This window comes from Hyaloscypha bicolor (genome assembly GCF_002865645.1).
Source record: "Hyaloscypha bicolor E unplaced genomic scaffold K444scaffold_182, whole genome shotgun sequence".
Classification (NCBI taxonomy): Eukaryota; Fungi; Ascomycota; class Leotiomycetes; order Helotiales; family Hyaloscyphaceae; genus Hyaloscypha; species Hyaloscypha bicolor.
In genome coordinates this window covers 4198646-4222079 of record NW_020194684.1, presented here as the reverse complement: position 1 = coordinate 4222079, position 23434 = coordinate 4198646, and the positions used below count along the sequence as shown (strand labels likewise).

Genomic DNA, 23434 nt, shown 5'->3' with positions numbered 1-23434 from the left:
AGTACATCTTCATTCAGTCCGTTGTTGGAGGAAACCAGAAATAGCTTGCGGTACGGCGCCTCACACACTAATATTTGACGGCAAAAATGCCTTCCAATGGAAATTATATTTGCTCAACTTGTCCCTTTCCATTGATTCACTAAGAGATTAAAGGCTTTGTCATAATGCTTTCTCGAGTCGGTTTCAATTGCCTCTCCAAATTTCACGTCTGGATCAAAGACGTAAACGTTCAGATTTCTCTACAATGGAATTATTCACTCGTCTTCCACAGGTTCAGGAAGTCTCATCTTTGTGTATATCACATTTGAGATCAGGCGCAGGCTTTTTTTTTGTGATTTTCTCTCGGTTTTTACATATATCCACTGCAATGTGGCACATTCATGCTTGACCTCTGCAAGATTAAGCAAATACGATGCATAAGCCTAGTTGGGAACCATCTTTATGCCGCCATCCGGGCCTCATTATGATCTCCTCATAACTTCCTAATAGCCCCTCCCCTGCGCACCTCTCAGCATTTATCAACAATCTCCCATCCCACTATCTATTTCTTCAACCCCTCACCATCTCCCTAACCCTGGCTCTCTCAACCCCCATCTTCTCTAACCCTCCGTGATCCTCTCAACCCTCTCAAGCACAACCCTCCTTCCCCCTCCCCCGCCCAGAACCAACACTCCTACCCCTCCCCCTCCCCCTCCCCCTCCCCCATCCCCGCTCTGCTCAATCCGCCCCCGGCACGCCGCCAAAAAGTCCACACCGAGCACCACCCTCCCCTCGAGCCCCTTATACTCACTCACCATCACATCGCACGCGACCTCGACCCTCTCCCCCAAACCATCCTGAAACGCAAACCCCAGCCGCACACCCTTCGGCGTCTTTACCTTGACCGCAGCCGCGCCGACTCTGGCTGCTGGGGGGAGGAGGGAGGGGAGAGGCGGGTAGATATCTTTCAGGTTGAGGTGCAGAGGAGCGAAATGTTGTTTGAGGGTTGCGAGGGTAATGAAGGAGCGCGAGGAGAGAGGGTCGATGGTGCATGGTAGTGGGACGTTGGTTGGCGTGTAGAGGGTCGTTTTGTGCGGGAGGAAGGGATGAGGAGGGGGTGAGGTCGTGGACTCATCCCCTCTTGTTGGTTCAGTGTTGGAAATGATGTGGTAGAGGGCGAAAATAATAAAAGATCACGGAATGAAGTAATTGGAGCGCGGAAGAGGGGGAAGTGGAATGAATGCCCATCTGGAATGGTTTGGGAGAATGTGCTTGAAGGAGCGAGCTGCTTGTTGGAAGAGAGACCTTATTTGCTTTCGGTTCCTGTGAATCATTTGTTAAATTTTGTAAATCCTCTCAGTCATACGTGAAAACATCACGTTACGCCTCACATTTGCTGATTCACGCTCCTGGGGAGCCATCTCCAGAAGCTTCAAATCTCTCTCTTCATATTTTCCTATCCGTGTTTAATCTACTAGTCTCCTAATCCCTCGCCTTCCTCGCCCAAGCCTCTTACCCCTGCCTCTCCTGCCTGTCATAACCCTCCGCATACCCATCTATAAACACAGGCTGTGGAGGCGGACCGTCTCCCTCCTTCCTCACAATAAGCGGGTACTGATGTACACCAGATATCCCAGGAATAATAGCTGGCGGGTGCGGGATGAAGCCTGCTTGTGTGGAGTGGACGATTTGCATGTCGTTGTTGTTGTTATTTTGCACATCCTGGGGTTGGGTTGGTAGAGGGGTTTGCTGAGGCTGGGCTGGCGGAAGGGGCTGGATGGGCTGATAAGTGAGAGCTTGGAGGGGTTGAGGTTGAGGTTGCTGAAAGGCAGCCTGGCAGATGTGTGGAGCTGCATAGGGAGAATGGTAGAAGACGGGCCCGGGAATGGGATATACGGGGACGTGGATAGTCTGGAACTGGGGTGGATAGTAGAAGGGCTGTGGTTGAGGTTGTGGTATGTAGCTTTGTGGGAATGTTGGGTATTGCTGGTAGTAAGCAAGTTGTGATGCTCGCTGCTGCTGCTGAGCTAGTTGGGCTTGCTGGTGCTGTAGTGCTGCTTGTTGACCTTGACCTTGCTGGTATTGACCTTGCTGTTGCTGTTCCTGTTGACGTTGTTGTCGCAGCTGCCCCTGCCGAGGCGGGTCAAGAACACGTGGTGGATCTGTTGAATAAGGAGGTGGTTCGGAGCAGGTAGAACTCACTGGTGACATCCTTTCTATGTTGTCTCCTTGTTCTGGGACTTCTGCTTATTCTTAAAATATTTGTGCTTTATGCAGTGGAGATGAGCTCGAGTTCTTAGGTAGACTAGTAGAGAATTTGAGGTAGGACCGGCGTGTCAAATAAATAATTGGACGAGGGCCAGGAACAATCCCCAACCCAATAGGCGAATCATATTTTTCATCTGATGTTATTCAATACCCTTTGTAAGTTGGACATTTCGCATGATTCGCAGTGACCTAGCTTGAAGTTGAATGTGCCAATTTCGTTTGACCATTGATATATAGGATCAGATAAAGGAAAATAGCTGGATGTTCCAGACCTTGTGAGGCATTCAAGGGAGATGTTTTCGAATGTACAGCAACTCGTGAGATATTGAGTTAGGGAGGACGGGACTCGGCCTATGCTGATAATGGTACCAGCCACTTAGGCACCATCCTTTGAAAGTTGCTGTCAGAGCGGGATTTATTCGAGGCGAAGGGAAAGTGGGAGTTCCCAGTGTCAATTGCCTGACAAGGGTGGCGGGAGGCAAAGCAAGCACTCAAAGGAACACAATAATATAAACAGAAAGAAGCACTTGACTTATGTCATGAAGCACAAACGTCCATTATTATTGGCGCTTCTGGAGTATATTATGTTCAACTCATTTGTGCTATAATCCATTGCTTTCAAACATCCACTTTTCGTGACGCCTGCATCGAACGCAAGAAGGCTAAACAAGACAGAAGAAAGGATTGAGCCGTTTTGACAAAGCCCCCCACCTTCGATTCGGAGACACAAGATACCAGAATTGTTGGGAGACAAAGTATGGTATTTTCTCATGATATTGACTTGAAGCAAAGACCCGGAGTAGTTGAACCCATCATCAATCAGCTGTGAGAGAATCCAAACTTAACATCAATTCTGTCTATCTATCCTTTCGCCTGCCAAACTCAGATTAGATGATACTTACAACTTGTTTGGCTGCGTTTGAGTCGTTGGCCATTGGTATCCGGCAGCATCGCTGAATTTGTACCCGTAAGAAGAGGTGAAGTCATCAAGAACAGCAGGTCCACGCGAGCCTGTTTAGGAATCAGTATTGCAATGTGAGAATAGCAAAACGAAAAACATACCATAAGGGTACTCCATTGGGATGATCTCCTTGTTGTCATCCAAGTAATGCAGCAGCGGGGTGAAGATTCTCCAGCTAGCGTCAAGCTCATCGTCACGGACGAAGTTGGAGTGATCACCCTTGAGTGCATCGAGAATGAGTGATTCGTATGCCTCGGGAATCTTGAGGTCGGAGAATCGTCGTCGGTAGGTCAAGTCGAGTTCGGTGACCACGGTTTGCATGCTAAGGCCAGGAAGCTTGGAGTTCATCTTAATGTAGACACTCTCGTTGGGTTGGATCCGCATAACAAGCTCATTTCGTGGAATGTCCTTGAAGATACCGGAAGTGACGTCCTTGAACTGGATTCGAATTTCGGTCTTTTGCTCGTTCAATGCCTTCCCTGCCTTCAAGATGAATGGCACACCGTCCCAGCGCTCGTTCTTGATGAAAGCTACCATCGCACAGAAAGTAGGACATCTTGAGTCCTTGGGAACTGTGTCATCTTCCTTGTATGATGGCTTGCTTCCGTCTAACGACTTGCCATACTGGCCAATGATGACGTTCTTAGGCTCAATGGCTGGAATACCTCGGAGCACGCGAACCTTCTCGTCTCTGACGTCCTCGGCTGAAAAGGAGATAGGTCTCTCCATTGCAAGAAGAGTCAAAACTTGGAGTAGGTGGTTTTGCATGACATCTCGAATGATGCCAAACTCGTCAAAGTACCCGCCACGTCCCTCGGTTCCGAAAGGCTCCTTGAAGGAGATCTGGACATTGTCGATGTGATTTCGGTTCCAAGTGGCCCCAAAGAACTCATTACCAAATCGCAGAATCAAAATATTCTTGACCATTTCCTTGCCTAGGTAGTGATCAATACGGAAGATCTCCTCCTCGTGCCAGTTGGGTTCCAGTGCCTTCTGTAGCTCTCTAGAGCTGGCCAGATCTTTTCCGAACGGCTTCTCAACCTGTTAAAACCAGTGTCAGCGGATACTCATGTTCCACGCATATATACAGCACATACGATAATTCTAGCAATTCCAGTCTTTGGGTAGCAGTTCTTCTTTAGGTGTTGAGAGACAGTGGTGAAGACGCTGGGTGGTAATGCCATATAGAAGACACGGTTATGTTCCTTGCGTCCCTTCTCAAGCTCGTTCAAGTGCTCGTTCAATTCAACAAAGGACTCATCCTTGTCATATTGTCCAGACACGTATGAGCAGGCACTGCAAAAGTCCGAAAGCTGCTGCTCCATATCCTTCGTCGGAGTCTTGATGTATGATTTGACCCGCTTGAGGTACTCCTCATGGTCCATCTTTGTTCGCGCATATCCGATGATCTTAATATCTTTTGGCAGGAATTGGTTACGGTACTATCGGAGAGCGTATCAGTGGGGGGAAAGTCTTCGTTAGCCACGGGTTTGACTTACGAGGCCGAACAGAGCTGGGAACTGTCATTGCGTCAATTAGTATCAGCTCGAGAGTGTCTAAAATGAGAGCCACCCACGGTCTTCTTTTTTGCAAGATCTCCAGAGGCTCCGAGAACGACAATCACGGTGTTCTCCTTCAACTCGATGTTCCTGGTGGGGCAGAAACAGATTAGTACGCTGGGTTTCAGAATGCAACATAATTGAACCGCAAGAAGCGCAGAGTAGCATCTCCGGCATATCCTGCAGCTACCAGAAACATTTCCAATTGTTCCGATCGTTGTGGGTTTGATGCGACAGGCTTTGTTGACAGCGGGCGGCTTCCTAGTGACGTAGATCGACGGACGAAATAAGACACTCACCCAGCATGGTGGCCCTCCTCGGGCTTGATCATGGTGTCCGCCATGTCGAGAGCTCAGCAAGGTGGAATCGAAGCAAGTGAAGGAGGAGACGATCTGGAATTCGAGAAGAGGGGCGAGAGTTTGGTTGTGTCACGGAGTGTTCGCGAGCTCGAAGAAAATGTTGAGTAGAAGAGTGATGGAGCTATTACCGCGGGGTCGAAGCGGCGGCGGTTGGCACGGAATTACTGCACCTCACACATCCAGCGCTCCGACGTTTTTCTCACGCACGTTTCTCGCAACAGTGGGACGGTCGCGAGGGCGGTTCGAGGTAACTGGCCTAATTTGACGAGCCTTTGCGAATCAGGAGACCAGATATTCTTCAGCGGAGGAATGAAGGATCGCATCAACGTCCGGGCTCAGGGGAATTGGCTTTGCAGTCTCTGACTCTCTGCAGACTGCAGTCAGGCTTTTATCCCCCCATTGTTCTACGGCAAAACTGTGGACTCTAATAGCTCTGCGACTGGCTCGGATTATAAAGCATCTTGCGTCGGTGTCTGTAGTAGTGCTCTAATCACCATGGGAAAGCGAGACTCTTCAGCCTTGCTTATGGGATCTCCGGACGTCGACCTGCCGCGACATGAACGCTGCGCATCCTCGAGCACAGAAATTTTGGATCAGCATCTCCTCGCATAGTCAGGGACCTCTTGGCTCTTGGTTGGCAGGATGTTCCTCTTGCGACCTCATGCTCCCACCGGAATTGTTGGTGTTGTGCTATGTCATGGCTTTTATCAATCAATCCGAAGGGCAGCCAGCAGATGCGGGAGGGTACGAAGGGAAAGCCGTAGGGAAGTAGCTAGGAGCACCAATCAGCGGCTGGTGTTCCGCAATCCTCTCATGGATCAGAATATCCAGACTCGCCAGGCTGAGGATTCACAATATCATGTAGAATCACGAGCGGGCGTGGGTGCCTCGGGCTTGATTATGGATTGAGGCGAAGGTTGTAGTGCTCTTCAGAGATAAGTGAAGTGCGCGCGGAGAGAAGCCAAAGAAAATAATGGAAAATGGCCCTTGCACGTGATTAGCTCGCTTACTTGCAAGCGCCATATGGGACGCCCACCAGCCAGAATTTGAATCTCGAAAAATCCATCGCGACCACCGACCCGACAAATTCGACGACAATCCGCATTCAACGAAGTCTTTTCATTAGGACGTGTCGTTGAACATATCTCCTCCGACTCTAGATTCTTCTCAAGGAACGGGAGATCTCAGTCAAGATGCCTTCAGAAGCTGGACACCGCCGTAAGTCACCTTTCAAGAACAAGACGGGATGGATGGTGGAATCTTTCAGGCTGCAGAATTGAATTCTTGATTCGCAGTAGAAGATTCCCCCTGCCTCCAAACTTGCCCGTCAAGCTACGCTGAATTAATGCTGACTCTGTCTCTAGTCTATGTCAAGTGAGTAATACCAATTTTGAGATGATGGAGGCTACGAGCGCGATTGTGGGAGGAGTAGAGGCGATGAAGGGATTGGGAATTGGAGGCAAAGGGAAATTGATGGATTGATGCTGACATGGGATGGTCATAGGGGCCGTCATCTGAGCTACCAACGTGGAAAGCGCAACACGAACCCAGGCACGAGCTTGATCCAGATTGAGGGTGTTGAGAATACCGAAGCAGCAAAGTACGTTGGGGGAGTCTGCCTGCAAGACGGGGAAGTGCTGACGGTTATCCTAGCTTCTATCTAGGAAAGAAGGTTGCTTTCGTCTACCGTGCGCAAAGAGAGGTTAGAGGATCAAAGATCAGGGTCATTTGGGGCAAGATCACCCGGCCACATGGTATGATCTTAGGGAGAAATTATGGGAGAAGTGAGACTGACTTTCTTCCAAGGCAACTCCGGTGTAGTACGAGCACAGTTCAGACGCAACCTTCCTCCCAAGTCCTTCGGCGCATCGGTTAGAGTTATGTTGTACCCATCTTCGATATAGGGAGAGGGTTCGGAGTTGGTTGCATGGAAATGATGGTGGTTGATGAATGCCTCAATTCGGTCACTGGGTCTGGGCAGCGATGAGTGCATAGCCTTGCTGGTAGTCTTCGAATAAAGCAAATACCAATCAAATCGAAGTCTGGACCGTGAAATCGACAAGTCTGAAGGAGGCAAGAATATGTTGTCTGCTCTTAAAAGTGATATATAGCCGCACGGAGGTTTTGATGACGAATGGTTGGCAATCGGTTGTCGGGTGCCTCCAAATAGTTCGTTACTTGATCTCCAGAGCAGATCTACTTACAAGTTTTGCCCCTTCTTTTATGCGCTCCGTGTGCCTATATTATTCAACATGATAGCAGAGACATCTTGGACCACATTACGCTGCAACCAGATTCTCCCATCAATAAACTCTTCGTCGTACCAAGAGCAAGTCTCCGTCTACTATAAATATGTATATATTACCCAATCAAGTCGATGACACTCAACCTTATCTTCTTGGGCAGCCGAATGGCACTGCAAGGCAGGCTGCAAGGCTGTGGCGACTTGTCTGCAAGTTTTCTTGGTTCTTTCCTGATAACATCATCAGGAATTCGCATAACCACAGAACAACGAGGTGGAAGGTGCTAATAATAGAGAAAGTAGAAATAGGCCTATAGGGCTGTTCGAACTCATGAAACGAAACAGTCAGATGACTCAAGGAGGTCGGCCCTTTCTCCACCTTTTTGTCCGACATCTTTTATCGATACCCTTGTTATCGATGTCGTTATCCAATGCCGCCAGTCTTCCCAATCAAGTAGTCAAAGCTGCAAGTATCCGCCATGATCTGTGGAGCGTCGGACCTTGGACAAGGGTGATGTTATCTGGCAAGCCCTCACAATCGCTACTTTCATTACAAATAATTCAAAGTATGCCAACAATTGAGACAATTCCTGCATGCAGGCGGATGAGGCGCATGATAAACGTGCTTCTGTGGATTATCCGGGGCAGAGTTTGTCACTGGAGAACAGAACGTCTCTAGCTTCACCAGACCCTAAAGTTCAGGGTGCATCTAGCCTGGCACATAAAAATAGCCAAGAGAACGAATTGGCATTTTACCCCTCCAATGGCAATGGGATTCTGGATGAAACCCGAGACTTCCGGCATGTAGGAGAAGGCAGAAGGTCTCACACTCGGCTGGCGGGGGGTGGACAGATCAAGGTACCGGACCGACATCGAGCTACTCGTCCAACATATCGATGATTCCAGGGTACGGCAGCAGGTTTCTGCCCATGCTCTCCTGTTCTTGTTAGCAGAAATGAAACTCGTTGGCCTGATGGAAGGGGAAACTGGCAGGCCGCACCCTGAAGTGAAGACCAGGGAGCTCTGATACATGATCTACGGTGATATACGCGGTAGGTTTCTGGAAAAGGACTTCATCCCCCCTAAAATGCAAATCCGATCTACTAGAGGAGTGTGTGCCGGCCGCCTGTGTACGCTCCACACGTCCACCCTTGGAAAATACTGTAACGACTTTTCCCTCAAGGAAAACTTGGAGGACGGTGTGGACTGGGCAGAGGGCACGATCCAGCTCGGGGTCTCGTCATGGTGAAACCGTGAATGGAGAGCTTGAGCAATGGCGGGCTTCGGGAGGCCTAAAAAGTGGATAGCTGGACAGCAGCTTGCGTGGTTCCGTTGGCGCATCAAGAGTTCGAACTTAGAGGCCGTGGTAGTGGCCCAAAGATGTTGCGCCTCGCGCTCGCGCTCCACACCCATGAACTACCTGGAGCGGCGTCGCAGGCTCGCAGGCTCGCAGCTTGCACACCCGTATTCCTCGTGCTAGTGCATTCAGCATGCCAGAATGTGCGTCCTGCACGAGGCGGTGCACCACTCACAGCGAGGGAGAGCGCAAGTGGGAGCAGGCGAAAGGCCCTGGGTATATCGAATAAAGTGCCGCTTCGCCGTCATCGACACGAGCTCCGTCCCGCACATGTAAAACTCCCGCCTGTTCTCCATTCTACAATAATCGCCTCTTCACTCGTTCCTGCCCTTATCTTCCCATCTCTCCCATTCCCATTGAGTAATCGAATTCGACGGCAAAAGCTGATTCACATCTTTTGTTGCTCACCCTCGTTTTCAGTATACAAAGCACGTACGTACTACGTCAAGCGATGCGCATCCCTCGTTTCCTCTCCAGCCTCAACAAATAATTTCTTGGCCGTCACACCACAACGCGTCCATCCCGACTCATACCTCTCACACTCGCAACCCGTGAACTGATCCAGCTCCGACTCTTCATGCGTCCCGGCGGCAGTTCTTGGATATAATCATATAATCCCAACCTCAGACACTCGAAGTTCAGGACTAGCGCAGATCTACTGACAGGGAGACGGCCAGCCTCCTCAGTCCTCCATCTCCGCAGCGTTTCACCAGCTTATCTTCTCGATTGTTTAATTACAACTACAGCTCGCTTCTCTATCTCCACAACGACCCTTGACACTATCCCCACAGTGACTTAAAGATGTCTTCAAATCACCCATTGCCAGCGCCTCCGGGCCAGCAGCAACAGCAATACCAGCAATACCAGCAGCAAGAGAGGCCTGGGCAGCAGAGACCGCGCGCGAAGTCTGGCTTTAGTTTTCGGTCAAACCATTCACGCAAGAGCAGTAGCAGCAGTGGCCATAAGATCGATCTCCACGAGACTCACGAAGAGAAACAATCACGACGTCTCACTACGAAAGCCGACCCTTCAATGGCCATCACAGAAGCAGAGCCATGTGAGTCGAACTGGCGCATTGCCTTCACACTTCGCTACATGACCGAGACTGACGATTTATACAGCTGCGGTCGCAAGTGGAGTACGATCCTCGTTGGCGCCCATTCGAGCAATTCAACATCGAGATAATCAGGGAAATCCAATCGGTTGGTTACTTGTTCGTATTCAGAGCTCGCGCTGATGCATCTTGTCTACAGCCGACCCCGATCGATCCAACCCTACACGAAGCAGATGGGAGAGGCCTCTTGACACAATCAGATCGTTCGAAGCGGCCATAGATGGAAATTATTCACGTAAATCATACATGCGCCCTGGTCAGACTCCTTGAGCTTCAAACACATGGAAGCCGTACTCTTGGTGGCAAAAACGCTGACTCTTGGTCTCTACAGAATTAGATGGTCCTTCAAGCTACAACCGTCGAAGTAGTTATTTTGGTGGTAAGTTTTATTTTATTTCTTTTGTGCGCTTGATTTTTGAGAGAGGTGTTCACAACTGTTTCCCGATGCAAATGCCACGGTCATTATTTGGGGACACCCGTTTGCTGCAGTGGTTCGGCGGGTGGAAATTGCCAGTCGTAGCGCTGGGCAATGGGCATTTTTGGGCGTGGCGCTGGTAAAGTCAAAAACCATGGAAATGGAACTTGGTTTCCGCTAGTTCTCAGCCATCTCTGTTTGACGATCCCCCGCCAATCCTATTCCAGGCATTGTGGAGACCTTTTATTTTAGCATCCTATCAGGCATGACCCGCTCACATATCGATAGGAACTCAAGTCTCAACCGCAGACGAGAGGCCAAGATATCCCCAGAACAGCTATTATGGACGTTCGCAGTCATATCGCCCCGACAGCTATGTGGACGGGAGAGGCAATGGCATGACTCGACCGGAAAGTTATTACACCGATGCTGGAAATGCTGGTCCAAGCAATGGCTACTATCCCAACCGAGCTCGATACCCTCGAACAGCTCCCGAACCGCATTTAAACAATGGGCAAGGGGTCTACCCAGTGCCTGGGAACCAGCAATCTTATGAGACTGTCACAACCGCATCAGGAAGTGGAAGTTCAGATCCTGCAGGATACTTGACAGATCCTAGCAGCGAAAACAGCTCGGTGGACCGCGTTACCCCCTTACCTCCCGTAAAGGAACCTGGGGAGAGCTATGGATTTACTGGTTTTGGCGCCAACCCGCAACTTCAGCCCCCTGGAGCCCACTTGCAAGAGCAGTACATTGCCAACGGGCCAAATGGAGCACAGCGTCAAGGAAATGGTTACCCAAACCAAGGTCCTCCTCCAGTTCCGAGAAAAGAGGCACCTATTGCACGAGTACCGATCAAGTTGAATGCCTCGAGTGGCAATATCGGTCCCGGTGGACTGAAGCAAGGCCAGCGTCCTGGAGCAGGAGAGAAGCGCAAATCGTGGTTTGGGAAGAGGTTTAGCAGAGCAGGTTAGGTGCTTAGCGATGTAATAGCAGAGAAAGGAGATGATGCTGGGGACTCCCCTGTAGAGATTTTAACGACGTTTATGAGGTGGTTATCGAATCCCAAGTTAGGTTATAATGGGTCAATGGATGGGTGGATCAAGGTTGGATGTTTGCATCAATGGCGTATATGGGCTCAAGTTACCCCGGGATCAGTCTTAACACATTTCGAAAATTTGTGGAGGAGGCTGATGGTAGTTGTTGGATTCACTGTTGATAATTGCTTGGATGCTTGTCGGAACCGCGAAGTTCATGTGGAAGAGAAATATGGCGAGGCAGAAATTCTATGGCATAATTCGATGGCCTCCCATCGTCTCAATTACCAATTTGAATCCCGTATCAGACTTCCCAGACCCTTACACTGCGGTAATCGTTGTTTTTGTATTTTTTAAGAGAGGTACACGCTTGGTAGTTACAACTGACAAAAGCTCCGCAGTCTACCCTAAACCGGAGCCATAGAGATGTCCCCCAGCCACCGTACGCAAGAGTGCCCGCAGCCCACACTCTACAATGCCGCACTACCCTCTATAGTAGTTAGCGGAGGATATGAGGTATCTCAATTGATGCAGGTTTGGGTACGCCGACCCCAGGCAAGCAATACACTAGCCTCCACAATGTCTAGTATATATAGAACAAATAGAGGAGTAGCGTACACCTCGTGCCCCTTCTTTTCAGCCTGCAGGACGTTGTAATAGTGCCCCAAAACTACCTATCCATCCGTAGGATATGCCGTGGCGATGCCAAATCTAGGGAAATTGACAAGAAGGGGACTGCTCTCCCAGACCCTTACAGACCGAACTCCGAACATGCTGTGCAACGGGTATAATCACATGACTACGTGGTTTTCTTCGACTCCTTCTCCTTCCATTCTGCTTCCAGTGCATCACTTTGATCCTCTTGGAATGCCACAATAATAAAGCCAAATAAGACCACATTCGCCATAATCGCCGCACTTGCACCAGCCCAGGTTGTGTTGCCTATCGATCATCAGTCATATCCCTGAAATTTCAGTAAAAGTCAACACCAACCTCCAAAAATCGTGTCCACAGAGAGGAAATAAGTGCCTATAGGAGCTACGATCATTGCAAATGTAAACCCTAAGAGCTTGTATATCACATGTCTTCGCATCCAAACTTCAGTCAGTTGTCTCATGTGACTAGGGCAGGGAAGGGCGAGGAGGCTCACGCAGGTACTGCCGGAGTGATATTGCTCTTCTCGCCTGCCTTTGGCGCGAAATCCTTATCATCTCTCTCTAGCACCGTTTTCTCGGACACGATTCTCCTCGTAGTCATCCTGACTTTGGCCCTCCACCTTAATAACGATTGTGTGTTTTGCGAGCAAGAGGTGAAGGTAGGGTGAGAGGTGTGGTTGGATCGGGCTGTGAGGGCGGCTGACTTCGTGTTCGTCGAACGCGAAGTGCAGGGGCGAAAGAAATCGCGTCAAGTGGATGGGATTCACTAGCGTGAATTTTTGGAACCATTGTCACCACAACCCAACTGTCCAACAAGCTTCCTCCTCTCGAACAAAAGGGCAGGACTTGAGGGACGACGAACTTGGCTTTTCTTTTAAGGGATCACGTTTCGGAAAGGAGGATCTCTATTTCGATGCTGTGCGAAGGCAGTGGCGTACTCAAAGCCAGGGAAGAAGGATTTGGTAACGGAAACGGACGGTCGATCTTTGCGAATACTTCTCCAAAGTGAACCGCACACGGCTCTCTCGAATTTCCTTACCTGACTCCGTCACCACTGCCACGAATCCCTCCTCGTCAGCGACCCGACACAACAACGTTCACGATCGCCACCATGGCTTTCAATGCCAGCGGTGCAAAGGTCATGTCTCTGGTCCCCGACTCTCCTAGCGACTCTCCTGCTGTCAAGAGACAAAGGACTGCTTCTGGCTACAACTCGAAGAGCAACTCTGCTAGCAACACCGGGGTATACAACTCTGACAATGACGACGGTGATGAACTCTTGAAGGAATATGTCCCTGATACGCCTGGCAACACCTACGAGACGCAACCTACGCAAATCATTGATCGATCTGCGGCACCTCCATCAAGCCCGCCAGCGCCAGCTACTCCCTCACCCGCCTCTGTCGTACAGGTTCCAGCTTCTTCGCCATTCACTGGGACGACACCAGTCAGGGGCTGCGACTATGTGAAGATCGGTCCAAGTGTTGGTAGCAATGCTGGTCCCAGGCCAGTGCAGAATGGTGTTGCTCCATCCAAGAGACCCTTGGCTTTGGCTATGGCACCAGCTGGTACAGCATACAGACCTCCGCATGGCATTGTCAAAAAGTCGTCTCCACAAGCCACAAAAGTTATTAACCTCACCTCTGACGACGAAGACGATGGACCGAAGTTTCAAGGGGGAAGCTCGTCTGATGATGAAGCTCAGGAGCGTGCAAATATCAAGCCAACGTCGTTCATCAAAAGCCCTCAGAGTTCTTTCAATTCGGCCAGCGGACAGTCCCCTACCGCAGTCAACGGCAATGCCAGATTCCAGAACGTTGTTTCGAACGCTGCATATAAGGGCCCCGATCAAGGGAAGGTCTTCACCAAACCACGTCCTTCATCAACCTCGAGCGGAGGCGCCAAGAAGCCGACCCAGATGAGACCAGAAAGAGCTCAGCCAATCCAAGATATCTCTCTGGACGATATACCTGAATCAAATATCCGTGACAATATTGTGAACATCCGAAAGATACTACCTATGACGACGATCCTTACCGCGAGAAATGCTCTGATTCAAAGTCATTACAATTGGGAGGAGGCGGTATCGCTTCTTTGCAGTAAAGACCCCGATCCAGTCGTTATTTCGGATGACGAGATCGAGAGTCCTCAGCCAGCAAAGAAGCCTGAGCCTCAGATGAAGCGCACCCTCGACGGACCCGCACAATCGATCGCAAGCAAATACTCTTCAACCCAAGCCCTTCCACCGAGAAAGCCAGCTAATGCAACGCCACCACCACCTAAACCAAGGAAGAGACTCGTCAAAGGACGTCGAAATCCTTCATCGCCTGCAATCCCCGCCATATCGTCACCGCTGAAACCTCAGTCACCTCCCAAGTACGAGTCCTACGACTCAGACTCTGGTGTTGCATCAGAAACTGAGGAAGATCCTGAACTTGAAGGCCGTGTGTTGAAGTTCTTGAATACCTGCAAGGTGGATGATCTGGTAGAGCTCACTAATACTACCAAAGCTACTGCTGAAGCAATGGTTGCTGCTCGACCCTTCAGAAACCTGGCTGTAGCGAGAGCTGTTGAAAACACGAAGCCAACCAAAAGTGGAAAGAAGAGCGCAAGAGCGCCCGTCGGCGATAGAATTGTAGAGGCTGTGGAGAAAATGCTCAAGGGATATGAAGGTATCGACACCCTTGTTAAGAGATGTGGAGAGCTAGGCAAGCCTTTAGGTGAGGAGATGGCAAAGTGGGGATTTGATGTCTTTGGTGCCCAGAAGGATGGGGAATTGGAGATGACCTCGCTGGAGGACGACAGTGATCTATCCCAACGTGATTCTGGGATTGGCTCTCCCAGCAGTGGAGCTGCATCTCACAACAGTGATGACGAGGTCAAGGTCAGCACGAAGAAGAGAAATGCTCAATTTTTGAAGAAGCCGGAGCTGATGGCTGAATCTGCCGTACTCAAAGACTACCAGATTGTCGGACTGAATTGGTTGGCTTTGATGTACCGACACGGATTAAGCTGTATCCTGGCTGACGAGATGGGTTTGGGAAAGACTTGCCAGGTCATCTCCTTCCTGACTCACTTGGTTGAGATTGGACACACCGGTCCTCATTTGGTAGTTTGCCCTGGCTCAACATTGGAGAATTGGTTTCGAGAGTTTCAGAAGTTTTCTCCGGATTTGGTGGTTGAACCATATCACGGTATGTAGGAAGAGTATGAATTGTTGACCAGTGGCTAATGTGTGACATGCAGGTGCTCAAAGTGCCCGGCCAGGAATGGCTGAGCGTATTCTGGAGCATTCGGACCAAATCAACGTCGTTATTACTACGTATGATATGGCGGCGAAGAAGGAAGATAACAAGTTCATGAGAAGACTAAAGCCTGATGTAAGTGCTGCTTGCGATTGCTGTACTTTGGAATTGTGCTGATCAGAAACAGGTCTGCGTTTATGACGAAGGACATATGTTGAAGAACGTCAACTCCCAGAGGTACCAAGGCTTGATCAAGATCCCCGCTCTTTTCAGACTCCTTCTCACCGGCACACCTCTGCAAAACAATCTTCAAGAGCTAGCAGCGCTTCTAGCATTTATCCTTCCTAGTGTTTTCAAGGAAGTAGAGACGGATTTAAATTTCATTTTCAAGGCAAAAGTTACCACTCTGGATGCGGACCACGCTGCCCTCCTCTCTGCCCAGAGAATTCAACGAGCGCGGTCTATGCTCACTCCTTTCGTTTTGCGAAGAAAGAAGGCACAGGTTCTGAAGCATCTACCTCCAAAGGTCTGTAGGGTCGAGTACTGCTCTCTACATCCATCCCAAAAAGGAATCTACGATGGTCATCTCGATCAGGCCAGGGAGCGAGCTCGTATTCGAGTCGAGGGTGGGAAGATTCCTAAGACCGATGAGAATAACCCCTTGATGCAGCTCCGCAAGGCAGCGATTCACCCACTTCTCTTCCGCCGACACTTCACCGACGAGAAGATTGAGAAAATGGCAGATATCCTTCGCAAGAAAGACCCTGTTAACTTTCCGGCCTCTAACAAACGTCACTACCTAATCGAGGAGATGAGAAATGCATCCGACTTCTGGCTTCACCAATGGTGCCTTGATTATCCGTGCATCCGTTCCTTTGATATTCCCGACCGAGCCTGGATGGACTCGGGCAAAGTCGAGTCAATGGTAAAGCTGGTAAACACCTACAAAGCGAACGGCGACCGGGTCCTAATCTTCTCCCAATTCGCACTCGTACTCGATATCCTCGAATCGGTTTTGAACACCTCCCTCATCCACTTCACTCGCATCGACGGTAGCACCAAAATCGACGAACGGCAATCCCTCATCGATACCTTCCGAGACGATGAATCGATCACTGCCTTCCTGCTCACTACCAAGGCGGGCGGTACGGGTATCAATTTGATGTACGCCAACAAAGTCATTATCTTCGACGGCAGCTTCAACCCTCAAGATGATCGTCAAGCCGAGAATCGCGCACATCGCGTTGGCCAAACCCGAGATGTGGAAGTCGTTCGGCTAGTCACTAAGGGCACGGTCGAAGAGCAGATCTTTGCCTTGGGGCAGAGTAAACTGTTGCTTGATGGGCGTGTGGCGGGTGATTCCGAGGATGGGGGGAAGGCCGAGGAAGCAGGTGAGAAGGCGGTAGCGAAGATGTTGCTTGAGGGAACGGGGATGAGCTCGTCTGATGATGAGGCTAGGGCTGAGGACGCGAAAGAGCGTGTGAAGTCTGGGAACTCGAAGGATAGTGTGAAGGAAGAGAAAGTTGGGCTGAAGGAAGAGGTCAAGAGCCCAGAGCGAAAGCTGCCACAGCGCAAGAAGAGCAGCATTCTTGACATGCTGACGCGTGGGGGAAGCCAATCTGAGGCGAGGGAGGAGAAAGAGGGGAAGAAGGGGCCGGAGCTGGTGGTGCTTGATGAGGAGGGAGATGAGATGCTCGTCTGAGCCTTCACTAACCTTTCTCATGCTGGCTGGGTGGTGTTGTGGCGTACGTGGAGTTAATGGGTGGGGTGATGAAAGAGAGTTGAAAGTGACTGAGAAAGAATATTATGCTGCGAGGAGACGAGTCGGTCTCGTGCAGCCAGCCCCTGAGAGATGCTAGATCTTGTAGTAGAATGGATAGAACCTTTGAGATGGCGTAGATAAAGGAGATGAGGAAAGGAATGAAAAGATTGAACATACTGGCTGTCTTCTTTCGCTCGGTTGACTTCAAATCTCGACGTCCCAGCTCTTCCCGTTTTATCCAGATTCGAATTTTGGTTCCGTTTCCACCTCCTTTCTTGAGCACTGCCGAATCCCGCTCTTGCGCCTCGCTCGTTTCTTCATGATGAAACTCACAAAGGAGTATGAACCACAAACCATTTTTCTACTTTCTTTCATTCACCATAACCTCATAACTCAACTACCTACCTACTAACCACCACCTCCTTCACTCTCACCACTTCTCCATCCACCTGCATCAACTATTCTCATGCTCATCCTCTCACGTCTCTCCATAAGACTATGTACATATACACAGAATACTCCAACCACAACCACAACCACAACCACAATTCAGCTGGGCATCCCAAACCAACCAGCCAGCCAGCCACTCATCCAACCAAGCAATCGCTTCTGCGCTCGTCCCTGTGATTCAAACTCTTTGATCTTAACGTAGGCTTAACACAAAAGCAGAGAAGCAAGTGCATTATTATGAGCTGGAAGAAGCAAAGTGCTGAGAAGGCTGATTTGGCCGAGTATTCGAGTTCAAGAAGATAAGATACGAAAATCAAAGCAGTGACCCTTCCTAACGCCGTGGCTGAACCGAGACGTCCTGACTATTGACTGCGTACAAGCGAGCAAGAAAAGCAATAAAAAGCAAATGTCGAATACGGATCAGAATAGGGAGACGGAAAGCCTGCGGGCAGGCATTAAGATATCGCTATCGTATTTGTGAAGTCTTGGTTTCTTGGGAAAGAGAAGTTGGGCTTGGAGGCGGTCTGAAGGATGTACAGCGGAATGTTGAAGGCGGACGGATGAATGCCGTCGAAAACGTATGTTGCCAATGATACTGGCGGGTGTCGTGTCGCGGGAGGGCTCGCTCATTGAAGCTCGGTCGAGCATTTCGGGCACTTGATAGCCTCCTCCCACGTCTTTGGGTCTGCGCTTGGTCGAAGATCTTTAATAATGGCTTTCGGCGCCTCGTCTCCATCGTCCTTGATTCGGGCTTCGAACATGCCCTTGAACCGGGGTTTTCCTTTGCCCTTCTTCCCGTTCGTTCGCGCGATTCCGTTTGTCTTCGTATCTGGTGAGCCGTTATCTCCTTCGACCAACCGACTGTATGTCTTTGAGAGGATATCTTCGACTAGGCACTCCCTATGAAGCCAGACTTTGCACGCTGTGTTGTCACAGATGAACATCGTCTTTTCGGGGTTAAAGTAACCTCCGCAGATGCAGTGCTCCCGTAATTTCTGTTCCATAGTTTAGCTCAGGTGCATATCTGGGGTAAGTTAGAACTTACGGATAGGGCCTGAGTTTGTCGATTAAAGGTTTGGCGCCAGTAAAGCTTGTGGTTCAGATTGTCGTCCTCCTCAAGCCAATGAAATACGTCTGCCTTTCCTGCAAACGAAAGGACGTCCAAGACCTCCATGTAATTTGAAGCAATCAACTCATGTCCACCGTGGTATGTTCTCTTTCCAGATTCCTTACTTTCCATATCTTTGCTCTTAGTACCAGGCGGTGGAAGCTCTTCGGGCCAGTACATCCAAGCAATCTAGACAGTCAACATCTTTTATCTCAAAAAATGTAAGTGCAGTCTTACCAGAGCATACACATGCTGAGCATTCTTTGCCCGCACTTGCAATATCCGCGCAACCCAAAAGTCCTTCGGTTGCCCTTCGGTATCCTTATCCTTTGGTGTATTCTCGCCCCGGACAAAAACAAATTGGTTGTTCTTGTAGACTTCCCCTTGGACTGCAGCTCCCGATTAGCCCGAATTCGATCAGTTGTCGAGCCAGTCTATCCACTCACTGATAAAGTTATTGTACTTCTTCATCGTCTCCCACTCATGATGTGGCACAACCGTAAAATGCTGATCCAGCTCTCCCTCCATCAACGCACCCTTCGCCTCGAATGGGCTGACCTGCCACTCAGCATGCGCAACCAATTCCTCCTCCTCGTCAGGCCGGTCCTTGCTGTCATCCATATCCGGATACTTAACCTCGAAGGGGACCTTGGCGCCTGGATCCGCAGGGGTAGCAGAGCGCGAAGCAGGCGTCGCGGAGCTCTTTGCGCGCTTTGCCAGCTGCTCTTCTTCGCTCTTGAAGCTGGCGAGCCCGTGTTTGGGGGCCATGGTCGCGAGTAGGTTGCTCCTGGGTGATGATGCAGATGTAGTCATAGGCGGATGGGAGCACGCAGACCAGTGCAGCGCGCTATCTGCAAGGGGGGGGTTCCAACAGCTCGAGCGTGAGATGTGAGGTGCAAGGTGCGTGCGAGTGAGACTGGGGGGCGAAGAAGCTCTTGATCGGTTGTTGATCGATGCGTCGCAAAGGTGGAAGGAGCGGCGTTCGCTGCGAGACGCGGAAGCACAGCGCGCGTTATCAGACAAGACCCTAAGACCCGGTGGGAGAGGAAGTCGCGACCAGACAAGTCCGGTTGTGAGGGCGATGCAAAGGAAGGGCCGCTGGCGATTCGGGTGGAGGGGCGTCTATTGAAAGTTTGCACGAGAAGTGATGTCGCGTCACGACTCACAACCGCGAAAGACGCTATGTTTAATCCCTGTTCCGGGTTGCATTTCTGCCAAAGTTTCCCATCCTCATCCTCACAACAATATCCTGCGTTGATATTGGGCAACATGTCAGCCCTATTAATAACCCTTGAGTATATCGCCTTTGGCTATCTTACCAGAGTGTACATTCATTCATATTCACAGAATTTCAACACAGAGACTGCAGCTTCGGACCCGATATCGCACTCTCGGCCGTTCGGACTCCGGATAAGAACTCTCAGGCACGAGCCTGCAAGAAGGTATAAGCCGCATGGGGTATGTGTTCTATTATTCAACGCTTTTGGGTATGCTAGATTTGCTGCATCCAAGAGCAAAGCGCAGTCGAAAAAAGTGGTATCAAGAAATCCTCCCCAACTCCCATCATTGCCCAATCCTTACCCCCAGCGGTCCTCAGCCATCCCCACCATCATAGCCCCTCTATGCAGCGGTCTTCTCCTCCTTCGCAACCTTCTTCCTGAACAGCTTATTCTTCAACTTGTCGGCCAACCCCTCAGGATGCTTCGTGGTAGTCTTCTCCGCAACATGGACATTTCCCTCACCTCCTCGTCCGACGTGGAAGTTCTCGCCCTCCGTGCTGGGTCGCAGCGCTACCTCGGGAATGGCCATCTCGTCTTTGCGTTCCGTGGCCTTCACTCCGGGAGAGCCGATATTGGCAGCGCCTCCTCGCCCGGTGCTGAATGCTCCATCAAGGTGATCTCCAGCAATTCCCTCGCGGACGATTTCTCCATCTCCATAGCTACGGGGCGTCAGTTTTGAGCCAAGAAGGAGGAGGGGCGAGGTGTTGGGAAGACATACGGAGTGGCATCAGCACCAATGTTTCCAGCGCCTGTCAATATATCAGACTCAGCTCAATGGATTTTCTGGAGAAAACCGCTCACCTCCACGGCCGTGGCTGACATCTGTGCTGTTCCGGGCGCTCATCTTTGCTCAATTGAGGTATTTAACTTTCGACGGTAGATCCTCTTCTTGGTGGGGTCTCGATGTCTGGATATCGACTCTCAGCTCAAGCACTGCAGAAAAAGCGATCAAAGACTGGCAGATAAGTACGTGGAAAGGGTTGGGGGCGACCAAGCACGACTGATCATGAGATATTAAAAGGAATGGTGCCAGCAGGTCAGGCAGAGCCAGGGAGGCTTGGCTACCTCTTTCGAGCAGCGTAATCGGCGCCTGCCCAGGCTACTGATTCTTGGCGGCTCCCTTAGCCGGATTGGTCCGGCTGGCTCAGATTCGGGGGCACGTACCTGCTGGCAGTTGGGGGTGACTAAAAAGTATCCGGAAGTGTAGGCAGAAAAAGCAAGCAAGGCGAGAAGTGTACGAAGTATGATGATGATGGTGAGACTGAGCGGCGAGACTGACTGACTGGCGAGACTGCAGGGACCCGCACTCTGCCAGGATCGTCGCAATTGAGTTGCAGGCCAGACGAGGGCAGAAGATTTTCGAGGCTATGACGCAATCCTGGGATTCGTCGGTGACGACCGTCCCTCAGGTACGGCAACAAATGAAGAGCGCTCCAGCTTCTCCGGGCGCTCTCGAAACGCACCCAAACGCACAACGCGGGTATGAGATGAGGTGAGATGTGGCGTGTGATTTGCTGCGTCGGGTCTTGCCTTGCCCTTGCCTTGCCTGCCTTGCCTGGTCTTGCCTTGCAGGCTTGCAGGCTTGCAGCCATATCATTGCCCGAGATAACACGTCCAACTCCTTATCTCTCGGCTCCGCTAGCTGGCTCCACTCGCTTCCTCTCATTCCACACTGTGCTCCACATTCCACTCCATCAGCTCGATGAGGCTGGGCCTGGGCTGGGCTGGGCTGGGCTGGTTTCACTTCCCCGCGGTGACCTGGCCAACCAACTTACCTAAAGAAGGGGGAAATGTAAAAACGACTCCCCCCGGGTCTCGATTGGGGGCTAGGGTGTTAACGACTTGTAATTGGCTACTTAAGCTCCTTAAAGACCTTCAGTTAGATTTTTAATATAAGCATAAGCTAGTATATTATAAGGTCGTGGCAAAACTCCATCCAACCCAACGGCGTGGAAAAGCCTTAGCCGGGACGAAGCGAGGGGTGCAGCCTCGAGGCAGAATAGGATGCGTTTGTTTACATACGGTCCGACGCAAGGATCGTTATGAAAGTTATCCTTTTTGAAGACCCGAACCGAAATAGGGGCTCAGGGGCTGGATCACGTGGTAATTTAATTCATTTGCATTCCTTCGCAGTATCGTTTACAAAATTGGGGACCAGAGAGGAGACTGCCCGTTATGCAACTGTTCCTAAGCCGTGTCTTTCGCTCACCTTTCTAGATCTAAAAATCTAGGCCTTTTCTGCTTTCGGCGGTGCTCCTCCAGTGGTAGGAAGACCCATGAAGATCTTGAAGTAATCCTGAAGTATGGTCAGAAAGAATTCATCATCAAGGAGGAGTTTCACTCACGTAAATCATCCATTGGAGTCCAGTCAATGTTCCGATCATGACAATTCTGACGGGGAGACCATTCCAGAGACCACTAAATCCAATGTCCTTGTAGATCCGTCCCATGGCAGCTCCGAAAGCCTCACCAGGCGCGCGGTTGGCGTTGAGTTTGGAGACCTATTCCATGTTAGCATTATACCCCTGCCGCAATTTTGCCCTTCAGACTCACCATCACATCAGCAGGGTGAGAGACAATAGCGCAGAGAATACCAGCAAGATAACCACCTGTGAACGAAACAGCAGTCTGGGCACCCTTTCCATAATCCGACTTTTGACCAGGAAGACGGTCATAGATCATTTCCACGATCGTCTCGAAAGAGGCGAACTTCATCATAGTGTAAGGAATTTGACGCCCCCAAAGAGGATACAATCCCTTGTAAAGTCCACCAAAGCCTTCCTTGGCTGTGATCGTGCTGATTCCGTCAAAGGTACCTTTTGCAAAAGGAGGGATTGTAGTTTGCATCCGGACTTTGACGGCTTCGAAGGGGCACAGAGCAATATCGGCAATAAATTCGGCAGAGGCACTGGCAGTTAGATAAAGCCAGGTCTTGTATTTGAGGGCGTTCTCGGGTCCTGCAAGATCGCCATAGTATTTCTTAAAGAACTCGTAACCTCCGTATTTGAAGGCGCCTTGGGCTGAGTATCCGAAGAAGGTTGGGCCCCAACCGGTATAAATGCCGCGGAATCCCTCAGCACGGCCAATCTTTCCCCAGGCTTGGAAGTTGCCAGTGTACATTTTTGAGTCGACTTGACGACGGCATTTGACCAAATCGAGAGGGGTGACAGCAGTATGTGTGAGACCCTTAGAAATATTAGAATTTGGTCATAGTAGCAGAGGCATAGCAGAGGCATGATTCGCATCGGAGCCATGATAAGGATTCGGGTAGCACTTACGCAGGCAAGCAGACCTCCAAAAGTACAAGCTGCATAGTACTTGGCAGAATATAATTCAATGTGCCCAGCCTTAGCTTGGGCCTTTGCGCTGGCCTTCTCAAACTCTTTTGTAGCCTCGGCGCTCAAAGCTTCGGCCTTCTTCTTTGCATCATCAACCACAGACCAGGTGGGGAAGAGCTCAGCACGAGCTTGAAGGGGGGTTCGTTTGGGGGCTGCAAGAGGAGCAGGAGCTTCGCGGCGTCCGAATGGGACAGAGGGGTGGAAGACATTGTGAAGAGTGTCTTGGGAGGGGAAGAGGAGAGGCATCTTGAACGTTTCTAGAAGCAAAGACAGTTAGTCTACACAACAGTAGCAGATAATTGAA

At 50.3% G+C, this 23434-nt stretch overlaps 10 protein-coding genes across 10 annotated transcripts; 4 read left to right on the top strand and 6 right to left on the bottom strand.

The window, feature by feature from the left end:
- Positions 1–1491: 1491 nt before the first annotated feature.
- On the bottom strand, positions 1492–2190 carry K444DRAFT_636946 (uncharacterized protein; the record flags this gene model as incomplete). The annotated part of the gene is made up of 1 exon (XM_024884062.1): positions 1492–2190. One exon carries the CDS (start codon positions 2188–2190, stop codon positions 1492–1494), a length of 699 nt encoding a protein of 232 aa, XP_024728584.1.
- An 850-nt stretch (positions 2191–3040) lies between these two features.
- On the bottom strand, positions 3041–5198 carry K444DRAFT_237099 (glucose-6-phosphate dehydrogenase). Its single transcript, XM_024871280.1, has 6 exons — positions 5067–5198; positions 4785–4857; positions 4708–4728; positions 4306–4650; positions 3310–4249; positions 3041–3258 (listed from the first exon to the last, which is right to left on the bottom strand). The coding sequence occupies exons 1-6, from the start codon at positions 5108–5110 to the stop codon at positions 3146–3148; spliced, it is 1536 nt and encodes a 511-aa protein (XP_024728583.1). The 5' UTR covers positions 5111–5198; the 3' UTR covers positions 3041–3145.
- Positions 5199–6271: 1073 nt separating this feature from the next.
- Positions 6272–7447, top strand: K444DRAFT_669414 (60S ribosomal protein L33). Its single transcript, XM_024887525.1, has 5 exons — positions 6272–6344; positions 6491–6500; positions 6631–6726; positions 6780–6880; positions 6933–7447. The coding sequence occupies exons 1-5, from the start codon at positions 6320–6322 to the stop codon at positions 7028–7030; spliced, it is 330 nt and encodes a 109-aa protein (XP_024728582.1). The 5' UTR covers positions 6272–6319; the 3' UTR covers positions 7031–7447.
- Positions 7448–9406: 1959 nt separating this feature from the next.
- K444DRAFT_236817 (uncharacterized protein) lies at positions 9407–11356 on the top strand. Its single transcript, XM_024871279.1, has 5 exons — positions 9407–9782; positions 9847–9927; positions 9979–10095; positions 10177–10218; positions 10543–11356. Exons 1-5 carry the CDS (start codon positions 9527–9529, stop codon positions 11226–11228), a joined length of 1182 nt encoding a protein of 393 aa, XP_024728581.1. The 5' UTR covers positions 9407–9526; the 3' UTR covers positions 11229–11356.
- Positions 11357–11794: 438 nt separating this feature from the next.
- Positions 11795–12635, bottom strand: K444DRAFT_620762 (VMA21-like domain-containing protein). Its single transcript, XM_024881775.1, has 3 exons — positions 12442–12635; positions 12285–12376; positions 11795–12233 (listed from the first exon to the last, which is right to left on the bottom strand). The coding sequence occupies exons 1-3, from the start codon at positions 12546–12548 to the stop codon at positions 12091–12093; spliced, it is 342 nt and encodes a 113-aa protein (XP_024728580.1). The 5' UTR covers positions 12549–12635; the 3' UTR covers positions 11795–12090.
- Positions 12636–13058: 423 nt separating this feature from the next.
- K444DRAFT_636942 (uncharacterized protein) lies at positions 13059–16894 on the top strand (the record flags this gene model as incomplete). The annotated part of the gene is made up of 3 exons (XM_024884061.1): positions 13059–15141; positions 15194–15327; positions 15380–16894. The coding sequence occupies 3 exons, from the start codon at positions 13059–13061 to the stop codon at positions 16892–16894; spliced, it is 3732 nt and encodes a 1243-aa protein (XP_024728579.1).
- Positions 16895–18030: 1136 nt separating this feature from the next.
- Positions 18031–19280, bottom strand: K444DRAFT_636941 (uncharacterized protein; the record flags this gene model as incomplete). Its single annotated transcript, XM_024884060.1, has 4 exons — positions 18031–18399; positions 18450–18701; positions 18750–18901; positions 18959–19280. The coding sequence occupies 4 exons, from the start codon at positions 19278–19280 to the stop codon at positions 18031–18033; spliced, it is 1095 nt and encodes a 364-aa protein (XP_024728578.1).
- Positions 19281–20132: 852 nt separating this feature from the next.
- K444DRAFT_647695 (uncharacterized protein) lies at positions 20133–20636 on the bottom strand (the record flags this gene model as incomplete). The annotated part of the gene is made up of 3 exons (XM_024885368.1): positions 20133–20451; positions 20511–20541; positions 20594–20636. 3 exons carry the CDS (start codon positions 20634–20636, stop codon positions 20133–20135), a joined length of 393 nt encoding a protein of 130 aa, XP_024728577.1.
- Positions 20637–20950: 314 nt separating this feature from the next.
- Positions 20951–21895, top strand: K444DRAFT_620758 (uncharacterized protein). Its single transcript, XM_024881774.1, has 2 exons — positions 20951–21033; positions 21090–21895. The coding sequence occupies exon 2, from the start codon at positions 21290–21292 to the stop codon at positions 21569–21571; it is 282 nt and encodes a 93-aa protein (XP_024728576.1). The 5' UTR covers positions 20951–21033; positions 21090–21289; the 3' UTR covers positions 21572–21895.
- Positions 21896–22019: 124 nt separating this feature from the next.
- Positions 22020–23376, bottom strand: K444DRAFT_545071 (mitochondrial phosphate carrier protein-like protein; the record flags this gene model as incomplete). The annotated part of the gene is made up of 4 exons (XM_024876107.1): positions 22020–22088; positions 22138–22293; positions 22346–22978; positions 23071–23376. The coding sequence occupies 4 exons, from the start codon at positions 23374–23376 to the stop codon at positions 22020–22022; spliced, it is 1164 nt and encodes a 387-aa protein (XP_024728575.1).
- Positions 23377–23434: the final 58 nt, after the last annotated feature.